The 25728-nt window shown below is 41.9% G+C and overlaps 1 protein-coding gene across 1 annotated transcript in view; it reads left to right on the forward strand.

Moving 5' to 3' along the window:
- Positions 1–24747, forward strand: part of CUNH16orf71 (chromosome unknown C16orf71 homolog) — a 64359-nt gene extending 39612 nt beyond the window's left edge. The window contains exons 14-25 of the mRNA XM_026049096.1: positions 2242–2358; positions 4532–4676; positions 6532–6838; positions 9130–9236; positions 12279–12433; positions 14447–14594; positions 16203–16331; positions 18089–18283; positions 19537–19863; positions 21768–21841; positions 22560–22613; positions 24604–24747. Coding sequence (XP_025904881.1) covers positions 2242–2358; positions 4532–4676; positions 6532–6838; positions 9130–9236; positions 12279–12433; positions 14447–14594; positions 16203–16331; positions 18089–18283; positions 19537–19863; positions 21768–21841; positions 22560–22613; positions 24604–24684 — 1839 coding nt within the window. The 3' untranslated portion in view covers positions 24685–24747. The remainder of the gene's footprint in view (positions 1–2241; positions 2359–4531; positions 4677–6531; positions 6839–9129; positions 9237–12278; positions 12434–14446; positions 14595–16202; positions 16332–18088; positions 18284–19536; positions 19864–21767; positions 21842–22559; positions 22614–24603) is intronic.
- The last annotated feature ends 981 nt before the right edge of the window (positions 24748–25728 follow it).

Genomic DNA, 25728 nt, shown 5'->3' on the forward strand with positions numbered 1-25728 from the left:
AAATAAATGCCATGAAAATCAAGATAATTTCAGTAAGAGTTTKGGGAACTTGCCTTGGGGCCTTATTAGATGTTATATGCCAAACAGGGCTCATCTCATTATAAGAACCTCTATATGATTTTCTTGTAAATATATGGGAAAGCTCCATTATAAAGCATGCACTGTATAGGAAGGCCATGTCAGGAAGCTGCTTCCCTTGGCACATTTTAGCTAGAGCAGACCACACAGGGGCTGTCATGCTGCAGCTCTCTAGCTGGTCTTACCCCAGAGGAAAAAGCCCTTCTAGAGGAACTAATAAGACTTTTCCAGGCTCTTTCTCTGCTGCTTTGTGAAGTCGTGTTTAGGTTGGATGCTAGAAAATACAGTCTGACAGGTTGTAGGAACAATTTCCAGAGGCCTTGCTTCCCTAGCAGGTATGGCCAGATCCCTGCTCTGCTGGTGGGCAGAGAAGCCGTGGGGCAGCAAGCCTAGGATCACAGTGCCCTGGCTCACACTGTCTTATTACATAAAAATCAATTGTACCTTGGCTTACCTAAGCCTTGCTGTGCCTGCAGCTGGGTGCCTGTAATGCAGCTTTCTATAGAAAAGTAGGCTAGAGTTAATCTGGCAGTTGTCCCTTTGACTTTTCTCTCTCGAAAGTTCATAGCATTTAGACTTTTCTGAGGAACAAACAGCTGCAGTATATGGGAGGCTGGAGTCTTGTTGCAGTCTTGTTTTGTGAGGCTTGTCTGGTCTCCCTGTGYTCACTGCACCATGCGACTCCTGTATGCAGCAGTTGGCAGCACATACAGGAAAAGGAGGACCCTCTAGTTCCATACCCTGGTGAGTTCTTCTTTCTATGAGAGTATTTTCCACAGCAAGCAAGTGTAATATCGCAAGCAGAGGCTGGTGAGCAAGGGATTGCAGAAAACCATGGCCAAATCCTTGAGAGCTGTCAAAACACTGACTTCAGTGGAGTTGTGTTGACCGAAACCAGGTGAAATGTCAAATCCCTTGTTCTGCTTCCAGGCAAATCTCCCATGAAGCGAAGGGAACGCAGGAGGGAGAGAACACAAAAGGCTGCTGAAGCAGAAAGGAGCTGTCAGATGTCAGGGGGKTTTTAATATTGTTCAGGCTAATTTTGTTTTCTAGTTCTTAAATAACTGCAGGAAGGTTTGTTTCTATCATTTGCCAAGCAGCCTGAAAACTTTCTCAAGTGATTGCCCAATTAAATGACATTATATGTACCTTATAACCCAGAATGGACAAGTTTTCATTTAATTAGTGTATTTTTCTATCCTTAAGTCTTAATCAAACCATGTTGAAATTTAATTTCCTTTCTGTGGAACAGGTTTCAGTAACATCTGAAGAAAAATGAGAAAACAGGACTGATTCAGGCCTGCAATAAATCAAGCTAGAGGCCTTAAAAACAGTGAAGCTGCTCTGAAATGCACCCCCTGAGCCAGTGTCCCAGATGTGACACGTTTTAGACTTGGAAAGAATCCTGCTCACTGTGCCGTGTGCGTGAATGGATCTGAGCCCTGGCGTGCTCAGTAATGGCATAGCTAAGAACATCACCTTGTCCTTGAACCAGAGCTTCATGACTTTGAGAAGCTGTGTTTATTTGGGGACTGTGTCGTGGAGTTGGAGCAGTTTCTCCTAAGTGACAAATCGTAACCATCCCCAAACGTGCTCGTGTGCAAGTTGCTTGGTGCTGAGCCTGAAAACTGCTCTGTTTTTGTAGTGCTGTGCCCCAAAGGCCAGTGTCGTTTGCATAGGTGTATGTGCTACTGTGGCACTTGCAGCAACCTAACATAGGAAAAATGCATTGGTTTTTGTTAGAGGCATGTAAAAATCCATACAAGCCTTTCCCTACCCCTTCATTTTGGACAATTTGAGAGTGCTGTCTTTACAAAACCGCCTTCTGCTGGGTGCCCAACACATTCCCAAAGAATCCAGATGCTCAGGCTGTTGGGCTCCATCCTGTGGTGTGTTTGGCAGGTAACACCCGTTCATGTCAGTGGCCCTGCACGTATGGATGACCATGGGACTGCTCMACCTCTCGGACACCACTGCAGATTCATGTTCTTGGCCTGTCATTTAGTTAGAACTAATGGAACATAAAGCAAATGGTGTGGTAACAACCCTGGACTAATTAGACTGAGCCATTATCACTTCTATTAACATTAAGTATACTTTTTTCTTTGCTTTTGATGTGAGGGATCAGGATAACATACAAATGAGATGTTCTTTGTATTTCAGGCCGTGGAGAAGGTTTTTGAAGTTCCAGCTGGGTTTTACTGGCAGACAGTAGAAACTACTGAGACCTATTTCCCCAACAGCAGCACCATCGAGGCTAGCRGAGATGCAGACACTGAGGTAAAAAAGCTCCTGAGGTGTGGAATGATGTGCAAAATTGAGACAGTTAAAAATGACCTGGAATAGCAATCTTTAGTTTTGGTACAAATGCTGTTCTCAATTTCTCAGACTTAAACATATCAGCTAAATCTTTTGGCCTCAGTATTAATGTCCTTATTGCACTGGGTCATGTAAGATTAAATTATGAAGGGTTCTGGTGAAAGAAATTGCTTCTGATCAGGTGCCAGTCRGCAGCAGTGGACAAATTTTGGTAACTCAAATCCACATGACTGCAAAAAATGCTACATATTGTTTAAAAACTGAGCTCTGAAAAATGATGCACACTTCTGAAGTTTATGGTACCTATCTGAGTTGTAATTCTGCAAATAGAAATTCTACTTAGCCTAGAAGGGAAGGTTATGGTAATTTAATCACATTTGCCTCAGTTTAAGTACACATACCAGAATTTACTGGTCCCAGCCCATGTATGAGATTAACTATGGCAATTCATGCTTCTTAGTTCTTACACAGCAAAGAGCATAGCTGTTTGACTTGACAGAGTTTCTTCTTGATATTGATTCAGGAAGGTGCAGATACACTTTATTCTTCCTGAAAGTGCAGCAAGTCTGTTGCTGAGAATGGTTAGCATGTGCCAGGCTTGCTCCTGGAAGATGCTCCAAATTCCTGATTAGGATGTGAAGATATGCAGTGCTTGGCACAGCTGGGAAATACCTCATAATGTCTCTGTTGCAATTCCTCACTTGGACTTATACAGAACTTCTCCAGCAAGGGCAGGGTGCTGTGGTATAGGCAGGAGATCAAGAACTAATGCTAACAGCAAGGCAGGCAGGGCAGGTGATCTCCCTGGCAGGGGTGCAATTCCACCCTACCTGAGCAAGAGCAGGAGAGCAGGTCCAGCCAGAGTCAGACAGGAGTCCAGTGGCTGCCCTGCAAGTCCATAGTGTTGAGGGCAATCCAGAAAGTCAAGTGAGCAGGTAAGGATCAAGGCCAGAATCAGGGAGGAATGAAGCTGGGCACAGACAAACTTACAACACAGCTCAGGGACCAGGGCCAAGTGCCTGAGCTTTAAAGACCACTCCCAAGTTAAGGAGAGCAAGGTCCCTGCCAAGGTTTCTCAGCACTGCACAGCTGCATTATCCAAACTGGCTTTGAGCCCAGGCAACCAAATCCCCAAGGGCAGGAATACACTCRCAGACCTCCTAGCAGCTACAGAAAAATCCTTCTTTTCTGGCTGTTATGAACAATGGGTTAATACCAGGAGTAGAACTAGATAAATATAAAGAAGCAGGGCTTTTGTTCCTAGTTAGACTACTTACGATTTGAGGATATTTGTAACTTCATTTTTCATGATGTTATGAGGCTCATTATGTGTTTATGGACAAGTAGCATTTCATTTGAAGTGTCCAGTAATGMTGACTTCATTTGGCATTCACTGCAGCAAAGCTCCTTGCTGGGGATAGCACTCTGTGTCTCTACAGACAGGAGAACCATGCACAAATCTGAGGCCAAKACAATCATGCTTGCCTGATCTACAGCTAGACAATTTATTACCTGCGGAGCTTCATGTACCATACAGCTTTCTGTCGTAAAGCATGTGCTTCTTGAAACAATACATTTCTTCTGATGCGAAAGTGCAGGACTCGGGATGATTTACTTCCCCTTTTGGGTAGATAGATTCAGTGGGTGTCAGGGTATATCTTCCTGTGCACAAGGATGAGCTGAATTGAATTCATCTGGAAAGAAGATTTCAAAATATAAATTAATGAGCAGTACCAGTGATGTCTGCTGTTTGATTCTTATGTTGATTTTGGCACTTTTGGAGGTATAAAGAAACAACCAGTTGACCTATTATTATTTGACTGTGTTTCTGTAATAACAGTCAAACAGCAGGAYTGATACATTCCATTCTCTGCCCAAATAACTTGAAACCCTTTATTAGTAAGTTTGTGACAAAAGGCACAATTTTATTAGCAGTAGTAGATTGTTATGATCCAGTCTGAGGCTAGCAGCCTACTGTCCTAAACTGTATGTAAGCATAAATGAGAAGAAAGCCTCTTTGTGGCTCTTGCAATATAGATAAGGGCTGGGAATTCAAGGTGAGGAGCGAGGTGCAGCTGTGTGATCATTGTGGGAAGCGCCTGGCTCGTTTCTCCCCTGTGCTCTTGCTGCTCAGGTTGCCATGGTGCTGCTGTTGGAAACCCTGTTCCGCCGTCCCCTTGCTGTCCATCACATGCTGCAGCTGGTCCTCACTGCTGGTTTGGATATCTGTGGACTCCGCCTGCTCTATCCTCAGCATGAGGTGCTGCTCTCTAGCTCAGGTGAGGTCTAGTTTTCCTTCCAAGATTAAGCTGTGGGATAGCACTGGGGTGAAGATCTGTAATTGTACTAAGTTGAAGACCCACATGGTGCTGTGAGCATGGGAAAGGTTCTCAGAATTACAATTTATCAATGCGCCCATATCATTTCTTTTGGAGATAATAAGATAAGACCTTGGACTTTGTCTCTTCCCCCTGTCGAATAGTGTGTATTCTAACTCTGTGTATTTTTATCTCAAGCTGCTTTAGTTGTTTCTGTGCAGAGATTTCCCAAATTGCACTGTTCTTCAGGGTTAGGTTCATGTGAGTTAAATATACTAATTTACCTTTCACTAATTTTCTTGGAGGTTTCAGTTACAGAGAAACCTCCTGTAATTCTCCCTTCTTCAGTCCTCCCATTGCCTCTGGGTCTATAGTTTTCCCTTGACCTTTAGGAGCACTAAAAGAGCATGTCACCTGAAAGACAACTGATCTAGCCATCCCCTATTTGCTTTGGATGATAAACCATCACCCAAATGTCACACTTTGCCTATAGAAGATAGCCTGAGATGAGTCACTGAGAGGATAAAGCCAGTGAAATCTGTTACAGGTCTCTAAAGTTAAAGTTCAAAGCCTTTAACATTAAAAAACAATATTTGCAAATGTTGGCCTTTACCATTTAGGTGTTTAGCTTCTCCATTTGTGAAACAGAGATAGCAAAACRTGTCTCAGTGTGTGTTGAGTAGTATTAATTGCTAATGCAATAAACCTCTAGAACAAGAATCGTTCCATTATCTGCCAAGTGTGGAGCTTGCCTCTGCATTTGGCTGCTTTGTTTTAAGCCAAGGACTTCTCCTGGAAGGCTTGCCTGTGACATGAAGTCATGTATATCTCATCCAGTTCTTTTGGGGAAGGTTGTGGGTAGATGGAGAGAATCAAGTTTCCTTTTCCTTAAACAGATGATGAATGAAGACCAACTTAATCCAAGAGAAAAGCTCTGCGGTGACCCTGCTCCCTTTTTATGCTTGGAAACAGTAGGAACTGGCTCAGATGGGGGATTGCAGTTGCTGTTCTCTGCTCTGTGTACATAATACATTCATATTGACAGGAGAGCTAAAGAAAAACTTCAGAAGTGAAATAAGAAAAMCCTAAATCACCAGTCATTGAGAGGCAGCAGTTCTGCATCGGTGCTTTGTGCCTTGCACCTTATTTAAGAATTCTTTCTGTGAAGGGACAATTTGAGCTGCAAATTGCTATGCAAATGTGCAGATTGCATTTTTACCTGTAGCTTGAGAACGATGATTTTAAATATTTACAGTCAGTTTCTCCATTACCTTCCTGTTCCAGAGCTCTATTGTTCTGGCTTCTGATTCTTATGCAACAAATGATGTAAATAGTATAAACCTCAAAGCAGAGAATGATATTCCCTAACTCTAACACCTGCAATAGGAACTAGGGAGAATCAGCCTTGAGGGTCTGAGCAAGATATGGCACAAGAAGTTAGTGTTGCCTTCTATCAGTTCTCTGTAGTAACTCCTGCTGTGTACCCCGTTACCCACAGCAAATGTGAGGCAACCCTTTTCCTTGACAGATAAAATACCTGGAATTATTTCAGATTTACCATGGGGGTAAAAACATAGAGCTGGTCACTAGCATAACACCCTCAGGACAGGCAACCATGGAGTTATCTTAATCCAGCGTGATAGAGCAAAGCTCACCTTAGATGGGTAAATAAGCTGTCACCTTGGCAAAATGTAATGGGAGGGGAATTGCTGATAAACTCACTCATTTGAGCAGAAGAATGGTCTGAGAAGAGCCCTTGAAAGGAATGAGTTTGGAGCACTGTGCTTTGGTCCCACATGTGTGTTATCTTTCACAGAAAAACTGCCTCCTTCCTATGCTCCAGAGACCGGCAAGATGCCACCCGTGCTGGCCTTGGGTGCAAGAGGGCCTGAGGCCTGCAGCACCCTGCAGAACATCATGGGCCCCTGGGACCCCCAGCTGGCCCAGGTGACAGACGGCGCTTCCATCAACGGCCTCTACTGCCGAGGCCGAGCGGAGCCTCTCGCCTACCTGCCGTGCCTGGAGAGCCGTGTGCACAGGGAGCTCTGCCTCTGGTTTGGAGGGAGAGCTGCTGCTGCACGGCCTGGTGTCCCCAGCCCGGCTTGTGGCTATCTCGGAGCAAGGTGAGGGCCTTGGCTTGCACAGTTCTGAGCTATTGYAGGTCTCCCAAAAGGAGATTGCTGGTGTGCTTAGTCTTTATGCATCAACCATCACCTCTCGGTGAAGGAGAGTGCAGTCTGGAGCATATGTTCCTGCACTGCTGGATGAGTTAATGCAGTTTGCTCAGGTTCTCCTTTCACAGGGCTTTCTCCTCTGCAATAGATATTAGGTATTTCAAGGCATGGGACTTGCACAGTTGCCTTCCATGACTTTTCTGGCCCGTTTTGTACATTTGCAACACCTGTTCTTGGACCTTCTGTGGCAGATATGGCTGTTCACCCTGTTCTGAGACATCCAGTAGCACCTGGAGCTGGAGAAATGCTATGAGGTTATTTGCCCCTGAGGGATACTTTGCCAGAAGCCCTGATCTCCAGACATAACTTTGCCTTACATCCSTTCCATATGAACTGTTCAGACATTTGGAGTTTCAAATGGAAAAAGTTATTTGGAGGAATCGGGTAAAAGGATATGAAAACTAAATGTGACTTGGAAAATCTTAATGGTAGCCGTCAGCATGAGAAGCACAGTTTAGGAATTGAGAGCATAGCAACAGGGGGTCATACAGAGTTGAGAACAAGGAAGGTTCACAAGTCAGGACTCTTGCTCTCAGAAGGGCTGGATGTGGCTGCAGAGTGAATTGGATTGCTAAGCAGCTGTTACTCTGTCATGCAACCTAGAGCTCTGCTGGGTGATGCTGCAGGGAGGGGAACTTCAGCACCCAAAGCCTCCTATTAAATCCATTTCTGCCTAAGACGAGCAGAATCTCATGGATTTTATTTTTGAACTTGTGTGGTTTATAACACTGATGTTGGGCTGCCTGGAAGTCAGTTCTTGGTCTTACCTAGCAGAGCAGAGTTGCATCAGGAAAACGCTGGAAAAAGGACAAAAACTTCTGTTTGGCTTGGTGGAAGCCAGTACTGAGTGGTGCTCACACCATCTTCCCCCTGCACAGAGACAGAAGGCTGGCTGGGTAGCCTAGACACTCTTGCAAAACTCCTTCCCAGTGCTTTTCCCAAAGCTGCCTGGGTCTTTTCCATGAAGATATGAGTACTTTCCACAGTGTGAAAGAATCACATCCCTTCCTGGCAGCCTTGCAAATTCCTGGGCTGAGACTCAGATACAAGAATCCGGGAAGCACATTTAATGTGCAAGCAAAGTGCTCTGCTTGCTCAGAAACTGTTTTCTTCCAACTATTATAAGAAACTGAGAGTACTTTGGCCTGGAGAGGAAGAGAAGAGGCACTTGTCTTCTGTTGGCTTCTGGAGCACCCCTCTGGCTGCTGCAAGCATGGATGCAATGGCTATGGGTTGAAACATTTGTTTTACAGCTCTTCATGGAAAGCTTTAGCTTAGRGCTGCAAAAAAAGTTCTGCTGATCAGGAGAATCAGCCTCTCCCTGGCTGTCATGTTTGCTGCACAGGCCTGTGCAATTGCATGGGATAGCTGCCCCTATACAGGGATCTTCACGCCCCAGGTTTCTGCTGTTATTATTACTAAATTGAATAATAGTATAACTAGCCAGTCTTAATGCTGGTAACTTCATCCATTGGGAGGCTAGAATACAAACTACACGTCCGTGTTCTGTTTTCTGGCTTTCACTTGCAAGCAGCAGCAGATCCTGCAGGGAGTGAACAAGCAGGCTGTGCTCCAGTGCTGGGTGCTCGGTGGCAGGGGCRGAGGCAGGCAGGTTTGCCTGAGCAGCCTGTGTTCTGCAGACTCTAGTTCTGTTATTGGCAGCCCCCCACCTAAGAACTTACACTCACCATCCCATCGTTTGGTCCTTTTAGGTATGCAGGAATGCTGTTGATATTTCATTGCCCTTAAACATCTCTGCCAGGCTTGATTGTGCTTGTTGCTGAACATGAAATGCCAGAGGAGCATCATAGTAGCTTTCAAACTGCCTAGATTCTGACTACTAAACCACAACTAAATAGTAACTAAGACATATCTACAGGGAGAAAAAACTTTGGTAATGTAGTCTTGTATGGCTGGATTCCCACATATCCTTGCCAAGCTGATCACTTTGCATTAGCAACTTTTAATTGAACACAGAGAGCCTTAGAGTGGTAATGTTGGAAAATACTCAGTYGGAGAGACCTTGATGTAGCTTATGTCAGGGACAAGTGAACAAAATGTTTTTCCAGTAAAGCARTTTTACCAGAGCACTTTCTGTGGTCTTGGTTTGTTGTAGAAAGTGGACTAGAGTCAGAGCCTGGCATAACAACTTTTAATGCTTGCTGTTTTTTTTTCTCTAGACCTCAGAGTTCTTCATCAGCTGGAGCAGAAGAGGAGGAGGAAAAGGTTCTTCTGCAGGGTCCATTGCTGTCTCAAGCTCCTGCAACACTCGTTGCAACCACCAAAGGTCACTGATAGGGAACAAATACTGAGATTTCACAATATTTCCTTGATCTAGCCTACCTGTTTCAGGAAATTTGTCTCCCTGGATTTCCCTGTGTTGTGACCTGGCCAGGTCTAGATCCAGGAATGAGTCTGCACTGAAACATTATTGCCTAAAATGAAGGGACAGAGGAGTATTATGATCTTCTSTTCCTCATGGAAGTAGCTACTAGAGTCCTCTAGGCTACTTGGATTTCACTGAAAGATAAGAATAAAACCCAGGAAATTTCTGCTCATAGGAGCATATTTATCAAGAAAACATTTCTGTGAAGAGTTGAACAGTGTCCTAAACTGCATATTTATCTGTTTAGAGATTGTCTGCCTCTGCTGGTTAGGAGGTGAATATAACTATTGGATGAAATGGCTCCATCAAAAATTAAAGCATTTTATAAAGCTGGCTTCTCTGCCAAAATTYCCTTTTTTCCTTTGTGGGAGTAGCCTTCCACTGTCTGAATTACTACCTAGCAGCAAGCTGACTGTGCCAAGGCATGCAGACCTTACAGGCTAAGAAGGACCTGTGAGATATGGAGGTGTCTGATGTAGAGCAGTGTGCTGGCACTCTGTAGCTGAGTCTCTCTAGAGCTTGATCTCTGCAAAGCACAAGTGGTTTTGAGATGGTGCTACTAGAGCATTGCTATCCTGTTTCTACTCCCACGAGTGAAGCTATTTCCACTGAAAAAAAGACTTATGGAAGCTGAGCAGCTGTTAGGGGGAAGATGGCAGGAGGAAAATAGGGTTACACTGGCATAGAAAGGAGAAACATAAGATGAAATTGCCAAAGGACAGAAAGTTTGAGAAAAGAATGCAGGCATAAACCCAAAACAGGAAGGAAAAGTGACATAGGGGAGGACAGGAAAATAGAGAAGAAAATAAGGAAAGAAAGGAAATTCTCACCTTTTGAGCTACACTCCTTGGTATGAGTGGGCATGTTAACTCAAGTAGCTTGGCAGACAGCCATTGACTATGTTATTTGGGATTGGTATTGATGGCAGCTGGTTGCTGCTGATGGAATGAGTCACATTTTCTGCCTCCCCTTCCTTTTATGGCCATTAATGATTCACATTTGATGTGGGCTGCTGAGTTACACCACACCACGTTCCATCTGCATTTGGGCTCAGGAAGTCAATTCCAACCCTTGCTCCTCAGATAGCTGTATCATGACTTGGAGAAGCTGGTGTGGGAGCAGAAACCCTATGGGAATGTTAAGGAAAGGAAATATTCACTGACTTCTTATGCCAGGTGTCTGGTAGCTACCCTGCGCCACATGCTCTAGGCGTTCCTGCTTGAGCAGGAAGGTTGGACTAGATGATCTCTAGAGGTTCCTTCCAAGCTTAGCCATTCTGTGTAGCTCCTCTGGGAGAGAGGACCAGCATAAAGAGCATGCAGAACAAATATGCTGCTGCCCCTTCACAGGAATCAAAGCTTTACTACTGACCCTAGGAAATATGATTGTTAATTTGGGGTATGTTTATGTGAAATACATTTATTTAAATGCTCTCAACTTGAGAGAGGTAAAAGTCTTACCATCTATAACATTGAGTTTTGTCAGGTATGATGGATGTAGCACTCAGAGCATATAAAATGAAAGGCATATAGAAATTTTAAGGAAAAGTGCCCTGCCCATCCCATCCTGGATAATAAACACAAGTTTTCCCTCTTCTGTTGTCATGGCTTTGAAGTAGCAGGCTAAGGCCTGGTCAGGTTTTGGGAGGTAGATATCCATATCACAAAGAACACAGCTCCAAGAAATGTTCAAAGCTGATAGTTTTACTGGAGCACAGAGACTAAAATACTTCCAACCTTATTATGTAATTTTGTCAGAGCTAAGGAAAGTTAACAGGGCAATGTAGCGTATTATGAAGCATATATCTTCTCAGAGCTCTTTCTTGGAAGGTTATGGATCTGAATGTACCCTGTGTACAGRATAAAGCTATCGTAGGGTTAGAAGAGTATAATACTAAAAGCAGTAGCAAGAGCAGAGACTAAGGACGGTATTAGAACAAATCAAGGACCTTAGATCAGAGGCYTCATGGAAAAGCCTTGAGCAATGTCGTAGGCCTTAGATGGCCCCTAGATGCTACTTGAGAGGTGTCTGTGTTTGCTGAGCATGCTGTAGTGTGTATTGCCACCCTGTTGGCAATGCCTTGAGCCTGCAGCTTAGAAAATAGGAGTGTGTAAACCCTAGTTTCTAACCTAGCATAAACTCTTTTGTTTATATAAACTTAGCTACTGGGATAAGGGATGTAAGCCCAACACAGGCAGCCCAACCCCTCTATAAGGTTCAAAAGAAACTCAAGCAGAGAAGGAASGCTGATGTTATGATGATGACCAAGGTCAGGAACTTGTGGGGCCACAGAGGTACCAGACAAGAATGSAGTTGGGTCATGATCAGAGGCTGATCCAAAGCCTCAGTAGCCTATGCCATAGGATGGACATAAGACAGGGCCAAAGAAAAGATGACAGGAAGCCAAAGGTAGCGGTGAAGAAGACTGTAGCTACAGACAATGGCGACCAGTAAGAGCAGAGAGCACTGATGGAGTTGCTTCATGTACCTTGGAGTGGATAAAGTTAGTCTTSGCCTTATTCAGCTGCTCACCAACACAGCCAGCTTGCCAGGTCCTTGGGCTTTCAGGGAGCTCGCTGCTGTCAGATTGCTGGCAGTACTTGTGATGTCCAAGCAGAGCCTGGCAGGGGCTGACACGCAGCTCTCATGAACCAAGAGTATAGGCAGCTGGATGGATACTTCAAAGAGAGGAATAGCTCATAGACTGGCTTGATGAGCCAGACTGACTGCAATAGTTGATTCACAAAGAGATTTTCATGTTTCTATAAGCTTTTCTGTTCTCATCTGGCCTTGTATAGCTGTCATTATGGGCTGGATAGAGCGCATCACGGAATGTGGTATCTCCATTTGGGATGCATTTCCAGTTGGAGTTGGCCACTATGAGATTGGCTACAGATTCTGTAGAAATAATATGCTGCTTTTCTTACCCTCTTTTTGATCTAGGGGACATCATTTTGTTGGTGTCACCTGTGGTATCACCTCATACCTACGGTACCGTGATTTCAGCCTGTACTCGTCGGGGGTTTGTTCTGCAAGGAGTCAGACAGCTGCTGCTTTCCCCCAAGCAAGCCCTTGTGCTGAGCATGACAACAAGTCAGGTACTGGCCACAACACAGAGCTTACCTGTAATCTTGGGTTACTGCTTATTCAGAAACTCTATTTTTGCTGTCATACTGAGCAAAGTGCTTTCTATTCTTAATTTCTTGAAAGGATTTCTGACTTTTATATGGTTTTGTTGAAATTTGACCTTCTAGGATATCAGTCATCCTAAGGTTTTTAAAACTACAGCGTAAACTTTCAACTTAACTTTGTGACATTCCTCTGATCGCTGCATTTTTCAGTAGTTTTCCTCAACTTGATATGATTGCATTGGGAAACTCACTTTGCAATCTTGTCTCAATTTGTCATCAGAGCATTTCTCCTAAATCAAGTAAAGCTTAATGTGCCTTAATGCTTTAAATTAGTTACCTTATTTACTATGCTGCCCTAGCCAGAAGGGGATCTCAGCCACGCTGGTGTTACTACCACAGTGCATATTCAAAGCAGCCAGAATGAATGTGGGAGAAGGTTGGGCAGTGATGGCATTTATACGCTACACCATTCCTTAGCCTACGCAGAGCTAAGTGGAACTATGAATAGTTTGTGTTTAGTAGTGGAAAATCCTGACTTTTTTTGTTTGTTTGTCTTTTAAACAATAAGAATGTTTCATTTTGGAGCTGTTTGTCAATACATGTCATGCTTGGGTGATCTCTGTTTTTTTTCTCACCCTGTGGATGTGGGAGCTGACACTCCTCTAGTAAGTGCTCTGAGGCTGCTTATTATCTCTTTAGCAGCAAGTCAGCACTCCTGTTCCCTGTGTTCCTGCAATTGCTATTCTGCTTGCTTTCAGTACTGTTTTCGTTCCTTTAGTAGGAAAATCACACCAGGCTCCAGTCTGTCTCTTTGAGCAGAGGTGAAAGTTCATGATCAGGCCTCTTTCTACTAAGGCAAACATGAATTTTTCCATTGATTTCAAAATAAGCAAGAGCAGGCAGTAGCCCCATAAACCAAAACAACAATTTTTGACCTGTGAACCTGTTTTTTAGGAGAACAGGCTTTATCTAACAGCATAATGTGTGTGATTATGTACRTTACAGTCACTCCAGGACTGCTTATGGGCTTTCAGTATATAGGAGTCCGCTAGTTTTATATATTCATAAAGATTATAAAAAGAGCTTTTCTGTTGTCAAAAACAATATGGATTTCTTCTTTTTCTCTGAAGCTGTGTGCAATAATGATAGATTATTTGAGTTAGAATGCACTTGACGTTTTGACATACCAGCCCAAGGAAACAGAAATAATCATAAATGCAAGATTTTCAGTCAAGCTTACATATGCAACAGTCAAATTTACATATGCAAGAAGTCAATTTCTGCACTTCTTTCTTGATAAATCATCCAGTGAATCCTATGAGCCTTTTTCTTACAAAGTGGGGCACCTCTTATTTTAAATCTCTTGCCATCATGCTAAGGTTGTTTCCTCAGTGAATCAGGAAATGCATCTTTGCAAACTAACATTGCTGAATTGTGTACAAAGCCTCTCTGTTCTGATTGCCTGCTGGTTAAGCCCGAGGAAGAACGTTTTCCCTGCCTCTAATGTCCTTTAGAATAATCATAACTCTTATTCACTGAATATTATAGCCAAAGTAGCCAAATATTTGGAACAGGGCTCCTACATGGAAATAGCCTTTTCAGAAGTTAAGAGCAGAAAGGGCAATTAGTGCCTTAATGGAGTCTCTGATGCAGAGTGTTTTTGAGAAGTCATTTAGGCTCAAAGTCATTTGTGCATAAGTTACTTARGATGGTGATACTATGAACTTTAATAAAACTGTTGTGCACTTAGCCTAGCCCCGTTGTAGGGCAAAACATGTTATATTAAACTCTTGCCCTGGGGTTTAGATTAAGCTGCTCAGTCTTATGAATAGGTGATGYATGAGCACATGGTTACAGGAAGTTACTATGGCTCAGCTGTAGTGCTCTGCCGTGTTAGACTGCTGTAACTTGACCATTTGCTTGAGCCCAGTAGTGTCTAAACCTGGATTTAGTCGTCTAATCTGTCCCTCGTTATTTCAGGCTGCTGTATTTTGCCCCAGCAAGATTTCAATTTCAGCTGATAGCCACTCTGAAGGAGGTGAACTTTGTGCTGAGCCACGCAGGCACTGTCTAATTTTATTGCTGAGAAAGGAGAATGCAAGTCATCATGTTCCTGCCTTGCTAAAAGGTAATGCTGCATCACCTGCARCCTCTGTTCTGGGGCAAGTTCCTCATTAAGGAATTACAGCTCAGAGAGAGCATCACAGATGATGTGCAGAGTTTTTGTTTTGTTCAGGGAAATTTGTGCTAGAAATATCTAGGCAGACACTGGAAACAAAGTTCATTCTACAAAAGGAAAGATTTCGGTTTTGAGAACAGTATTTTTGTCTTTGTAGACAGATTTTGCAAATGTCTCTTTCTTGTTATCTGTTATTGCTTGAGAACAGATCCATAAAGGTAGTTTATTCCAGAGCCCTGCAGTGTGGAAACTGATACTCTTTTCACCTAAGCTTCTGTTTATTGTTTGGGGAGTGTAGAAAAGCATTAGGAATTGAGTAGGGTAAATACTGCAYGCAATTTTTGCATTTTTAAACAATAACATGGAAAAGCAGTCACCGCTTCATGCTCCAACACTTCAAATTTCCATGCAAGGCAAACTTCAGCCATCATATGAACTTGAGCACAGATATCTGTGTCTTTATGTAGTGGATCYACAGGCTGAGGATCAAGCCCCACAGATTTTTTTTATGAACTTTGTTTCTGACAGGCATTGAGTTTGAAGAGGCAGCAGGTAGAACTCTGGGGTAATAATGGCACGTTCTTTAATTGCATGTGCCATCTGAATTTTAAAAAGCAGGTAGGTGATTGTCACTGGTGCTAGCTCCAATATCTGTCAGTGCCTTGGGTGGCATATGAGGCCTGCCGTCTATGTCTGGTGCTAACAATCCACTGCCCATCCTATGCCACAGTAAATTGCTGTCAGACGTGTATAGTAAAAAAAGCCTSCAATGCATACAAAATAATTTGAAAACAAACTTTTAAAGCTGTTGTCTGAAATGTTAGTGCAGGATATTGAATGAATTGTTATGAAATTATGCTACGTGCCAGTACCTTCATTTGCTGATAGTGCATAACCTGGCACTTTGAAGGGARAATGTGAACTGAGGGATTGCTGGTTTCAGGCACTTAATGTTTGTGAAAGTGGGATGGAAGCAGGTATTTTCCTGACAGAAATGTGAATGGGACATGATGACACTTCTGTTGGGTACTGTAATCTTAGCAGGCTTTCTGTTGCCATCTGTGTTGTGTAGTATGTGGGACACTGGCATTGCTGCTGATCTGGAGGGCCTGCACTCCAACATTGAGCTCAAGATTTGTGACTTTTTTTTCCTTGCACTCCAGTTTACTCAGGATGCTTAGAATTCAAGAGCTGCACGCACAACTTTTCATTTAATCTTTATTTTATGAAAAGTTGCATTCCACAGCAGGGTTAGAAGGCTATAAGACAGCTGAGTGCTGGTGGTAAAGCAAAGGTGTCTCCAGAGAAAGCAATGGCCAAGCCTCAGCTTTTCAAAAGCCCCTTGACCTGCTGTAGGAGGATGACTTGTAGTCCTGGGGGAGAAGGGATGGTGGGAGCACATCTCACATATCACAGGTGAGCTCAGCATGACCCAGATTAAAGCCTCTGTAATGCTACCCTGGCTAGATGACTCAAAATATTTGATAAGAAGCATATTTTATTTCACACTCCATCTGAGAGTTCTGTATTCATCACATTCTTTTGTTCTATACGTAGCCCTGACAAATGAGCTGGTGAAACACGACCTTCTTGGAGATGGGCAGAGCAGCTCATGGGCCACTGGGCTGGAGTCTTCCACGTTTTTCCATGTGGCTCCTTACACTGAGACCTTGCTACAGACACTGGGTAGGTCAAAGCTATGGCAAATGCATTGATCAGCCTTCTATAAAGTCTGACAACTTTACTGGGGAATTTCCCAGAATAAGAACATTAGGAATATGCTTGTTTTCTGCACTAACTCATTTAGCATTCTGATGTCCTTTAGTCATACCGAATAATGACTCGCATGAGATGTGTTCTACAGCTGGGTGGTGAACAAAAGATCAATGGAAAAGCAATATGGAAATATGTTTTGTAATGTAAATTAAAAAATACTGAAAAATCTATTTAAAATCAAATGCGACCTGACAACAACCAATTAAGCCTTAAGCCTACCATAATTAAAAGAATAATACTCAATCAATATGTATTTACTGSAGTAGTTTCAAAGGGAAGTCAATATTAAAATGGGGAAAGTTGCTGGTTAAGCATGTAAAACTGGAATTTGCTAAAGGGATAAATGTTGGCAGCTGTAGGTGCAGAAAAGGCACTTGTTCATTTCATGTTACTCAGATGTTCTTAATTTCGGTTTTTAGAGCTGAATTCACTTCAGTAACTAGTTCATTTAAACCYGAGAAATCGATAACACTTGAAAAAACAAGTAAACTTGTTTTCTGTTTATAAATCTGACTCAGACGAGTATGAGAGTCTTAGACCTACCACTTCTGAACACTGGGAGGCCATGGAATCAGAACTAACTAGTTTATTTCAGTAACTACAGGTAATATTTTCTTACATGTTCTGCAGCTTTCATATTGGAATTTTAAATTGCTGACCAATTGCAAATATGCATAGGCTATAAGTAAAAAATAATCTAATGTGTGTCACTCAGCATTCTCTACTATTATGAAATGTTAAGAGTACTAAGTACTTAAATAGTAAGAGGTAAGAATAAAAAAATAAACATTCAACTATGCATTTGCTTAAGCTATTTAGTGTAGCAGTATGAAATCACACACACTTTTGATGAAGCTAGGGATCGTGTGCAGTGCAATCTAAAGATTAAACGAAAGAGTAAAAGGAAATATTTAATGTGAAGGCAGTCATTAGTTATTGATCTGCAGCTGATACCCTAAATCATATTGGTATAAATCTATCTGCTCTGCCTGACAATATGAATAAGGATGTCAAAGTTAGGGTTGAATACATTTGTTTCACATGGCAAAAAGGAAAGTCCAGTTAAGGGCCATGATTCATTAGTAAGGATTCACATCCTTCTTGGCCATGTATGCTATGTAAAGAAAAGAATGGACATTTCCATATGTGGATTACATTTGAATAATGTTGTATTACACAGGGTAGCAGAGTGGGCTCAAAAGATGAGGATGAGAATCCAATCAAAATTTGAAATCAAATCCTTTCCATTCTGCTGCAGGGGAAAAAAAAATGCATATAGTGTTTAGGGATGATCCATTATGCACACAGGAGAATTTTCATGGGGCTTTTAGGGATTTGGATCCTGAATCCTTAATTGCTATAATTGCAGACTTTTAAATCCAAGAGTGCCTGATAAACAAGCACTGATTCTAAATATTTAATCTTTTGATTGAAGATTGAAACATTGATAAATATGGAGAATAGAATTGTTTCTTCAAGGGAATGATAGTTATGTCCTCGTTCACGTATTTTGCTGCTTGGCCATGMGAAGCTGCAGCATGAGAAGCAATACCACAGTGAGGTACTGGATTTGTTGCCCAGTACTCAATGAGTCCATTCCTTCATGCTAAAGAGAATCATTTTTTTCTGAGGTAACTTAAGTTTGTTTTCCTGCTCTCTTGGGGCAGGAGGCAATCCCAGTGCAGTGCCAGACTGCTGTACCATTCCTCTGGATGTTTTGTGCAATCGAACATATGCTTCTGAGCCTGAGATGGAGCAAGTTGTCATGCTGACACTGATCGGAATGGACGCCATGAAGAGTGCTGGAGAACTCCTTCAGCAGATCCTTCTTCCTGAGGGCAATAAGCAACCTCACAATGCAGGTGATCCCAGCTCCTGGGAGGGCTGCGGAGGTGGGTCAGGAAAATCTAGTCTATCCAGGTGTTGTTATAGCAAGAACATGAAGAAATGTGTGGTGAAAGGTGCCTCAGGAAGGACAGGTTTGCTYGCCTGCCTAAAGCAGTGAAGAATCTATTGTGGCTGGGTAGTGATGGGCAAGGCCACTTGCATATTGCAACAGCATGTTGACTCAGGTGGACAGCATYCTCAGTTCAAAGATATACTAAGGTACAGATCTCCATGTAATCCAGACTGTGTTGTCCCTTCCTAAATACAGGAGGTAATGCAGTGGTGAAAGCAGGGAACAGTGACAGGAAATAAGGCATAAATTCTGCTCCCCTGGCCACTAGTGTCCTGTGTGATCAGAAGCAAGACACCTCACCTCCTTGTGCATCACTTCATGTGAACACAAGGAATAATGACAGTAGCCACCTACATTRAATGACTTCAAATGCATACGTGAAGCATGTTGTCAAGTGCTAAGAAGGATGATGGTGTAGACAATTTCATGATACAGATTGTGCCAAAGTGTAATAAACGAGATGATGTACTAACAAAGGGCAAAAGTGTGGCRCCTTGGCTTACACTGTGCTTTATCCTGCTCTCTTGAACCACTACTGTACAGTGAGATCCATATCACAGCAGGCCAGGAAGATCTTAACTGACAGAAACTTCCAGTGACTTGMAGTCATTAAATGAATCCCTAAGTCTCTTGCTACACTGGAAGTAAGACCACATTGCAAACATGAAGTTTAAGTTATTTTGCAGACAAGTCAGCATTAAATTGTRGGTGATTACTGTAATACGTAGAGCTTAAAGTGGACTATTATGAGAGGTGATATGGGATCTGTCATTATAGATTATTCTCTGTCAAAGCACGTTGTTATCATTGTGTTCTCAATGTTTCCCTTTCAACTCCTCTTCATTAGGCATTTTTTTTCTAATCAAATCATGCCACTTATTTTGTATGGCTCCCTGCTGATTTCCCAGATAGCCCATTCTTTGTTTTCAGCGCAATTTYTTAGCAGTTGCGGTGTGTGGTGTTTCCCACTGTGTTTCTATATCTGCATTACACTCTTTTCTGGATATGAGAGGGAGTGGAGTCAAAGCAACTTCAGAAGTGGTTGCCTAGTAAAAAAGAGTGGAAATTTAGAAAAATGATCTCCAAAAGAAAAGCATGGATTCTATGAAACATTTACTGTTAGATGATAATAAACAGATTTCTCTTGACTTGCAGAAGAACCGGATTCAGGATTTGAGCTTCTAGGTCTGAAGTGGCTCCCCCACCTCACTCGAAGTCAGGCTAGAGAAATAACCCCTTTTGAGGTGGGAGATGTTTCCTGGCAAAGAAGCATTGAGACACTCATGTCAAACCCAGTGCTTGTCTGTGCRTTACGACGAATCAATGCCATCAAAGTTCTTGCAGACACGTTGGAGAGGTTACCACCGTGCAGGGAGAAGCTGGGCAAAAGTAACWGTGTTCTACAGAGAGTAATGGCCTTGACCCCAGAGATGACATTCAGACAAGCTGTCCTTTTCTTCACAGAGAGAGATTTTGTAACTGGTAAGCCTTGATTTTACTGTTTGTAATGCTCTTACTGAGAGGGAGTTTGGGAATTTATTCAACTTGGACAAAAGAATCTGTTGTCGTGGGTTCTACTAAGGCACATGAAAACGCATTGACAATAATTTGGGGTTAATTCTGCACTTGGCTGAGTGATCAGGTTTGTTAAGTCAGCAGGAATTTGTTAAGGTTACCTATAGTTTGGACACTTAATTGAATATGGCTATGAATGTCCTGGCTCCCTTCCTCTGAAGATGTCAAGGTATTCCATAAATACTAAATAGGCATTAAAGCTCTTGGCTGGACCGCTAAATACTACTGGGTTCCTTTTGTTTATATAAGAGACTGGGAGACAGAGGCCAGRATCTATCCCACCTAAATGATCTGCCAGCTTACCTAAAGTCTGTGCTGTTCGTGACTGTAGCCAGTCTCTCTGCACTGACCACGGAAAAGGCCTAAAGCAGCCATCTGCTAAGGTCAGAACCTTTATTAGCCACCTACCTCTGAGCTGAGAAAGGTAGCCCTAATAAGAGACTTGGTTGCTTTTCTGCAGGTCAGGTATTAATGAAGCATCCATAAAAACATTTAGATGTTCCAGCATGCTTGAACAGCGTAAAGTTTAGTCTGACCTCCTGGTTTCTCATATGYATACAAAATTGCTTCCTCTTGCTCTCTCCAGCTTTCCCTCTGAGGGCCAGGAGTAGTGTTGAGAAACTGTAACTCCTCTTGCTCTCGCAGAAGAAAGCAGATTTTTTTTATCCCGGAGAAGAATGAACAGTTTGTGACGAACACAGACCTTTGTTGTTAATAGCTTCTGAGACCCCAGTGATACCTGCTACAATTGATCTTTCTGCATAGTAAAACTGCTGTTTTTCTCTAGTAGCAAGTCACACCTCCTTAAACTAAGTCACTGTGCACACAGTGGTGGTGCTCACACTGCATGTTTTGGAGCAGCAGAGTATGAGCTCCCACTGTTTTCTTCTAATGGGAAGCATATTGGCATATTGCTTAAGTTCTTTGGGAAGCCTAACTCCTCACACTAGAAGATAAACAGTTCTGAGCCTGACAATTTTTGATTATTTGGACACAGAGATAAATCAAGGTTGTGATAATTCCATGTGTCAGCTGAGAGGGAAGCAGCAGTTTCATAAGCACATTCACACTTTGTAATTTATAGCTGTTCCCCTATCTCTTCATGGTGAGGGAAGGCTCTTTGTTGTCAACACAAACTTATATGCTGTGTCAAACCAGCAGCATTTGTAGTGCAGAATAGCAAAGKGGCTTTGTTGAATACAAAGACGAGAATGTGATGGTGGCTAGTCCAAGATATCTATTCTGTTCTCATAAAAGGTAGATCTGACAGTGAAATATGGGAGTGTTTTATGTAAGATTGGAGAGCAAGGAGAGGAGGCCTCCAAAAGAGAGAAGGTATCAAACAGCTCCAGTTAGTGCAATAAAGTCTAAGCATTCATGCAGTGCTGCCCTTAATTGAAGTTAACTTGAGACCAAACACCAGGATAAAAAAAAAAAAAAAGTCGAGCTGTAAGATGAGCTAGCTGAGGGAGGCTGTAGTTGTGATTTTCCCATCTAAGGAAAATCTTCCCTTTCCCATCTAAGCCATTGTCAAGAACACAGAAACATAGACAATACCTTACCTACGACTCCAGCACGCTGCGCTCTGCTTTTTATAAGACTATTGCATTTTTCCCTTCTGCTTTTGCTGCTCTTGTGAGGAAAAAGAGGAGGGGATGTTCTTGAGAATAGCTCTTACGTGTTTTTCAACTGTTCAAAGCCCAGCATCCCTACTCTCCCAATTAAATATAATTACCTTTCCCTGCCTCCTCCCCCAAACAGTGAATGTCCTCTGACTGTGAATCCATAAAAACATCTCTCTCATTTTATAGATGCAGAACACCGCCCTGCCATGAAGTACTGCCACCACCTGGCAAGAGGTCTAAGGCTGAAGATAGGATCAGAAGTATGTGCCTCTTGAGTAAAAACAGCTTTATATTCATAAAACAGATGTAAAAAAAAGCAAACAGCTGTACATCCTTTGTCACAGTCATCAACATGAAATTAGTAATTTTTGGTTAGACAATGTAATTACAGTTATGGAGAAAAGACCAGAGGAGTATAGTTGATATTGGGGGAAGCTAATTTTACCAGGGTCATCTAGATAGTAGCTCATCTTTCTTCTACACAGTCTTTCCCACTTGTCTGGACAACTTATCTAGAGCTGATTTGAAATACAGATGAAAATAATAAGCCCAGCCCATTTGTAGCATTTTTCAGTTGTACACCTTGAAGTTAAGTTGCATCATTTCTTACAGAGTAGGTATCTGAGAGCTAGAGAGGTGAAATGTTTTGGGCACTACTGCCCGACAGACAAATGAAAGAAACCAGAGCACATTTCCCAAGTGTGTCAGACCAACATACTTGAGCACTTSTTGTCCTTTTGGTATATGCTATTGGGAGACTGGAGATGTTGTAACCAGCATATCTCCCAGGATCTCACAGTACATCGGAATTCCCACCATCTCCAAAATCAAGCCAYATATGTCTCTGTGGGGTGTTTTAAAATAAGAGTATGTCATAGATATACTGGTTGCATTATGTAGAGCTGGTGGTGGTATACGCAAATTGCAGTTCCAGAACATGCATATCTTTTACCAAATATATCTGCTTTTCTTATTTAGTGGGTGAGACCTGGAGATGTCATGTGGAATCACTCTTCACCTATTTGCAAACAGGTGAGAAAAGGGCGAATTGGGGAAAAAAAAAAAAAAAAAGTGGGCTTGGCCAGAAATTTTCATCTAGAAGAGTCAGAAAAAACAAAAGGCAAATTTAGAATACCAAGTATTTCCTTAGGCCTGAAAAGGCAGTGATATACATTGTCTTTCCTAAGTGTATCAGGAAATCTAGTACTTTTCTTCATTACACTTTAAATACATACATATCTAAAACTTGAGATATTAAAAAAGCTTATGTCAGTACTTTCTTTTGAGAAAAACTTCAGCTTTGAGGAATGGATTTAAAAGTACTATGGAGCAGAAAAACATAACAAAGACCATAAAACATAACCAGATCTGGAAAGGCCACAAAACAGCCAGAACTGGAGGTGGAAATGAAGCATTTTTGAGAGCCGTCAATTCACGATCAGTAGAGACTGTTTTGTGTTGATGGTTAGAGATATTTTATCCGACTGTAGTTTCTTATAGTCACTGGGAGAGAAATCCAACTCTTGCAGGGCAAAGGGCCCTACCTGTGTTAGWCTCTTGCCTTTAACCAAACCAAGGAGATGGTAAAGTGAGATAAGATAAATCCCCCCTGAAGTGTCTATAAAATACATAAATATGCAGCATGTATAGTGGTGATTCATGTAGTACAAGAATGAGAATATTTGCTCAGAACCATAGCAGATGGTGAGTAAAACATCTTGAGGACAATGAACACTTATGTAACAGTATACAATTTAGATTGCATTCTGTGTGCTAGCAGCTGAGTGGATCCAAGAGGCTTGCTGCTGCACTTACAGGCTGTTGCTATGGCATTTAAACCTTTCAGTTCAAGAATGATGTGAGGAGCAGATCTTTAATAGGAGGGCTCCCAGCAGGATAAGGGTTAAGTTCTGATATCAAACGAGGGGCAGAACTCTTGCTTTTTATATTTAATCCCAGATTTCTTTGTCATGAATCAGCAACATGCCTCTTGCCAATTGAAAATAACAGTATGCATCGAACTCTATGCAGCATTGTTGATGCTTCAGTGCATTGACATCTGTATAATTAGTAATGCGGTGTACAGGAAACATAAAATGACATTTTATGTACACAAACAGATAATCATGGATCAATTTTAGCAGCCTGCAGTATTGTTACCTCATGCCTCATGCTAACTGGCATACTAGGGCAACAGCAGTAAATGGGTCCTAGCTGACTGGTTCCAATGCTACTATTACAATAAATCTTCAAAGGATGTTATTAGGATAAAATCCTAACTATATTCTCAGCACTACAGTGCTTTACATTACTGAAACTAATAATTTGAAAAGGTTGTCCTTTAMATACAAAAATGTTGGGGTTTTCTGCCCTTAAATACATTTTATATCATTAGACAGCAAAACTATTTTGGTCCATTTTGTTCTCTGTTTCTGATAGCACACGGAGCCTGGCTGGCAACCCTGCTGGGAGAGCTTTGTCAAAAACAAGTTTTTCTGCTGAGTTTTTAGGTTTAATAAACAGAATTCAGTCCATAATTAGTTTTGTAACATTACTTGGGGTCTGTTGTACTTGTTTGTTAATCTTCTCTAAAACATATCTGAGCAGATGCAAAACTTCAAGAAGTTAGGAGGAATAAAAATTTGATTTCCGCTTTAAGGATTACCTCATATAATCAGTACAGTTCATATGAAAAAGGGAAAAGGGAAATTTTTATCCTGTTTAAAACATTTATATGTAATACAAGAGACTTAGTCTAACTCTACAGACTTGCTGGATAAACCTTTTGGACTCTCAGAGCAGATTTCCTGCAAAACAAATCTACAAGCCCTGACTATTCTGGGTATATGTTTTTTTAACTGAAAGGACATCTTTAACTGAAAAGCTGTGTATCCACATCTTTTTTTATGGAGCTGTTTGATTCACTCAAGTTCCTATAAACCACATGTCAGCTGCTAGGTGGTCCAGCCCTGTAGATGTCCATCTCAATAAGCTAATATTGCTGTTATGTGCTTTGTTACAGGAGCCCAGGTTCTTTGCACAGTGTTGCTCATCAAACCTGGTGCCTGGGCCCGCGGCCTTGCTAAGATCCTCCGACAACTAGACCTAGAAAAATTCACTGTGGTGGGAATGAAACACACAAACCTGGAACCAGACGTTGCCTTGGGACTCCTTTCCCCTGAAATGAAGCAGGTTTGTCAAAAAAAAAAAAAAAAAAAAAAAAAAAGGTAAATCTACGACTATATGTGGGTTTAGCATGGAGAGGTGTGATAGATATTAAATAATCTCTTTCTGGAAAAAAAATCTTATCCAGGATTTCTGCCTGTTGTCAGAGGTGAGCTATATAGAATCAGATCTGCCCTGCTGTCAGACACAAAGAAAGCTGACATGACAACAGTTTCTCTTATTGCCTAGTATAAAGAAACTCTAAAAGAAGAGTTCTGAAGGTAGGGAAGATAGGAACACCCCCACTGGAATCAGAGTGACTAATTTACAATACTGGTTCTTAATTGGGAAGCAAGTGTCCCTTATTCCTTGCCCAGGATCACTCCCAGCAGTCTTCAATGAGGGTACTGCACTTCCTGCACATGTGCCAGGTTTTCCTTCCATGCTTTTAAGCCTGGAAGCTGGGAAACACTTTTAGCACCACCAGACCATATATAGCCTCTTGAGCCCTGATATGTCTTGAAATTATATTATTTATAGAGCTGAATCTCTCTCCCAGAAGCATGTGTTCACAAATCCTTAAAAATGACCTGCATAAAGAGAAAATTGGGTTGCTGTCATTTCCATTCTCTAATAGAGAATAAAGAGGATTTTTAAAGCGTGGGATATTACGGCTTTTTTAGCTAAAAATAGGTTTATGTTGCTGTTCTTTTATAACATCAGAAATTCATTTTAGCCCAACATGAAAGATTCTATGGTGACAGGAAATGTAGTATAAAGATACTGTCAGGAAACTGAAAGGTGATTATCTTAGGAGTTAGATTTTTTTCTTGAATCTTTAGTTAATCATCTGAAACAAACAAAAAGTAAATAAATAAGAAAACCAAAACCACTGTCTGCCTCAAGAAGTAATGTGCATCTCTCTCTMTMTATATATATACACACAGACACATAAACAGGCATACAAACACATGCATATATT

The sequence above is a fragment of the Nothoprocta perdicaria genome, unplaced genomic scaffold (assembly GCF_003342845.1).
Source record: "Nothoprocta perdicaria isolate Ctin4 unplaced genomic scaffold, notPer1 scaffold_59, whole genome shotgun sequence".
In the NCBI taxonomy this organism is placed as follows: Eukaryota; Metazoa; Chordata; class Aves; order Tinamiformes; family Tinamidae; genus Nothoprocta; species Nothoprocta perdicaria.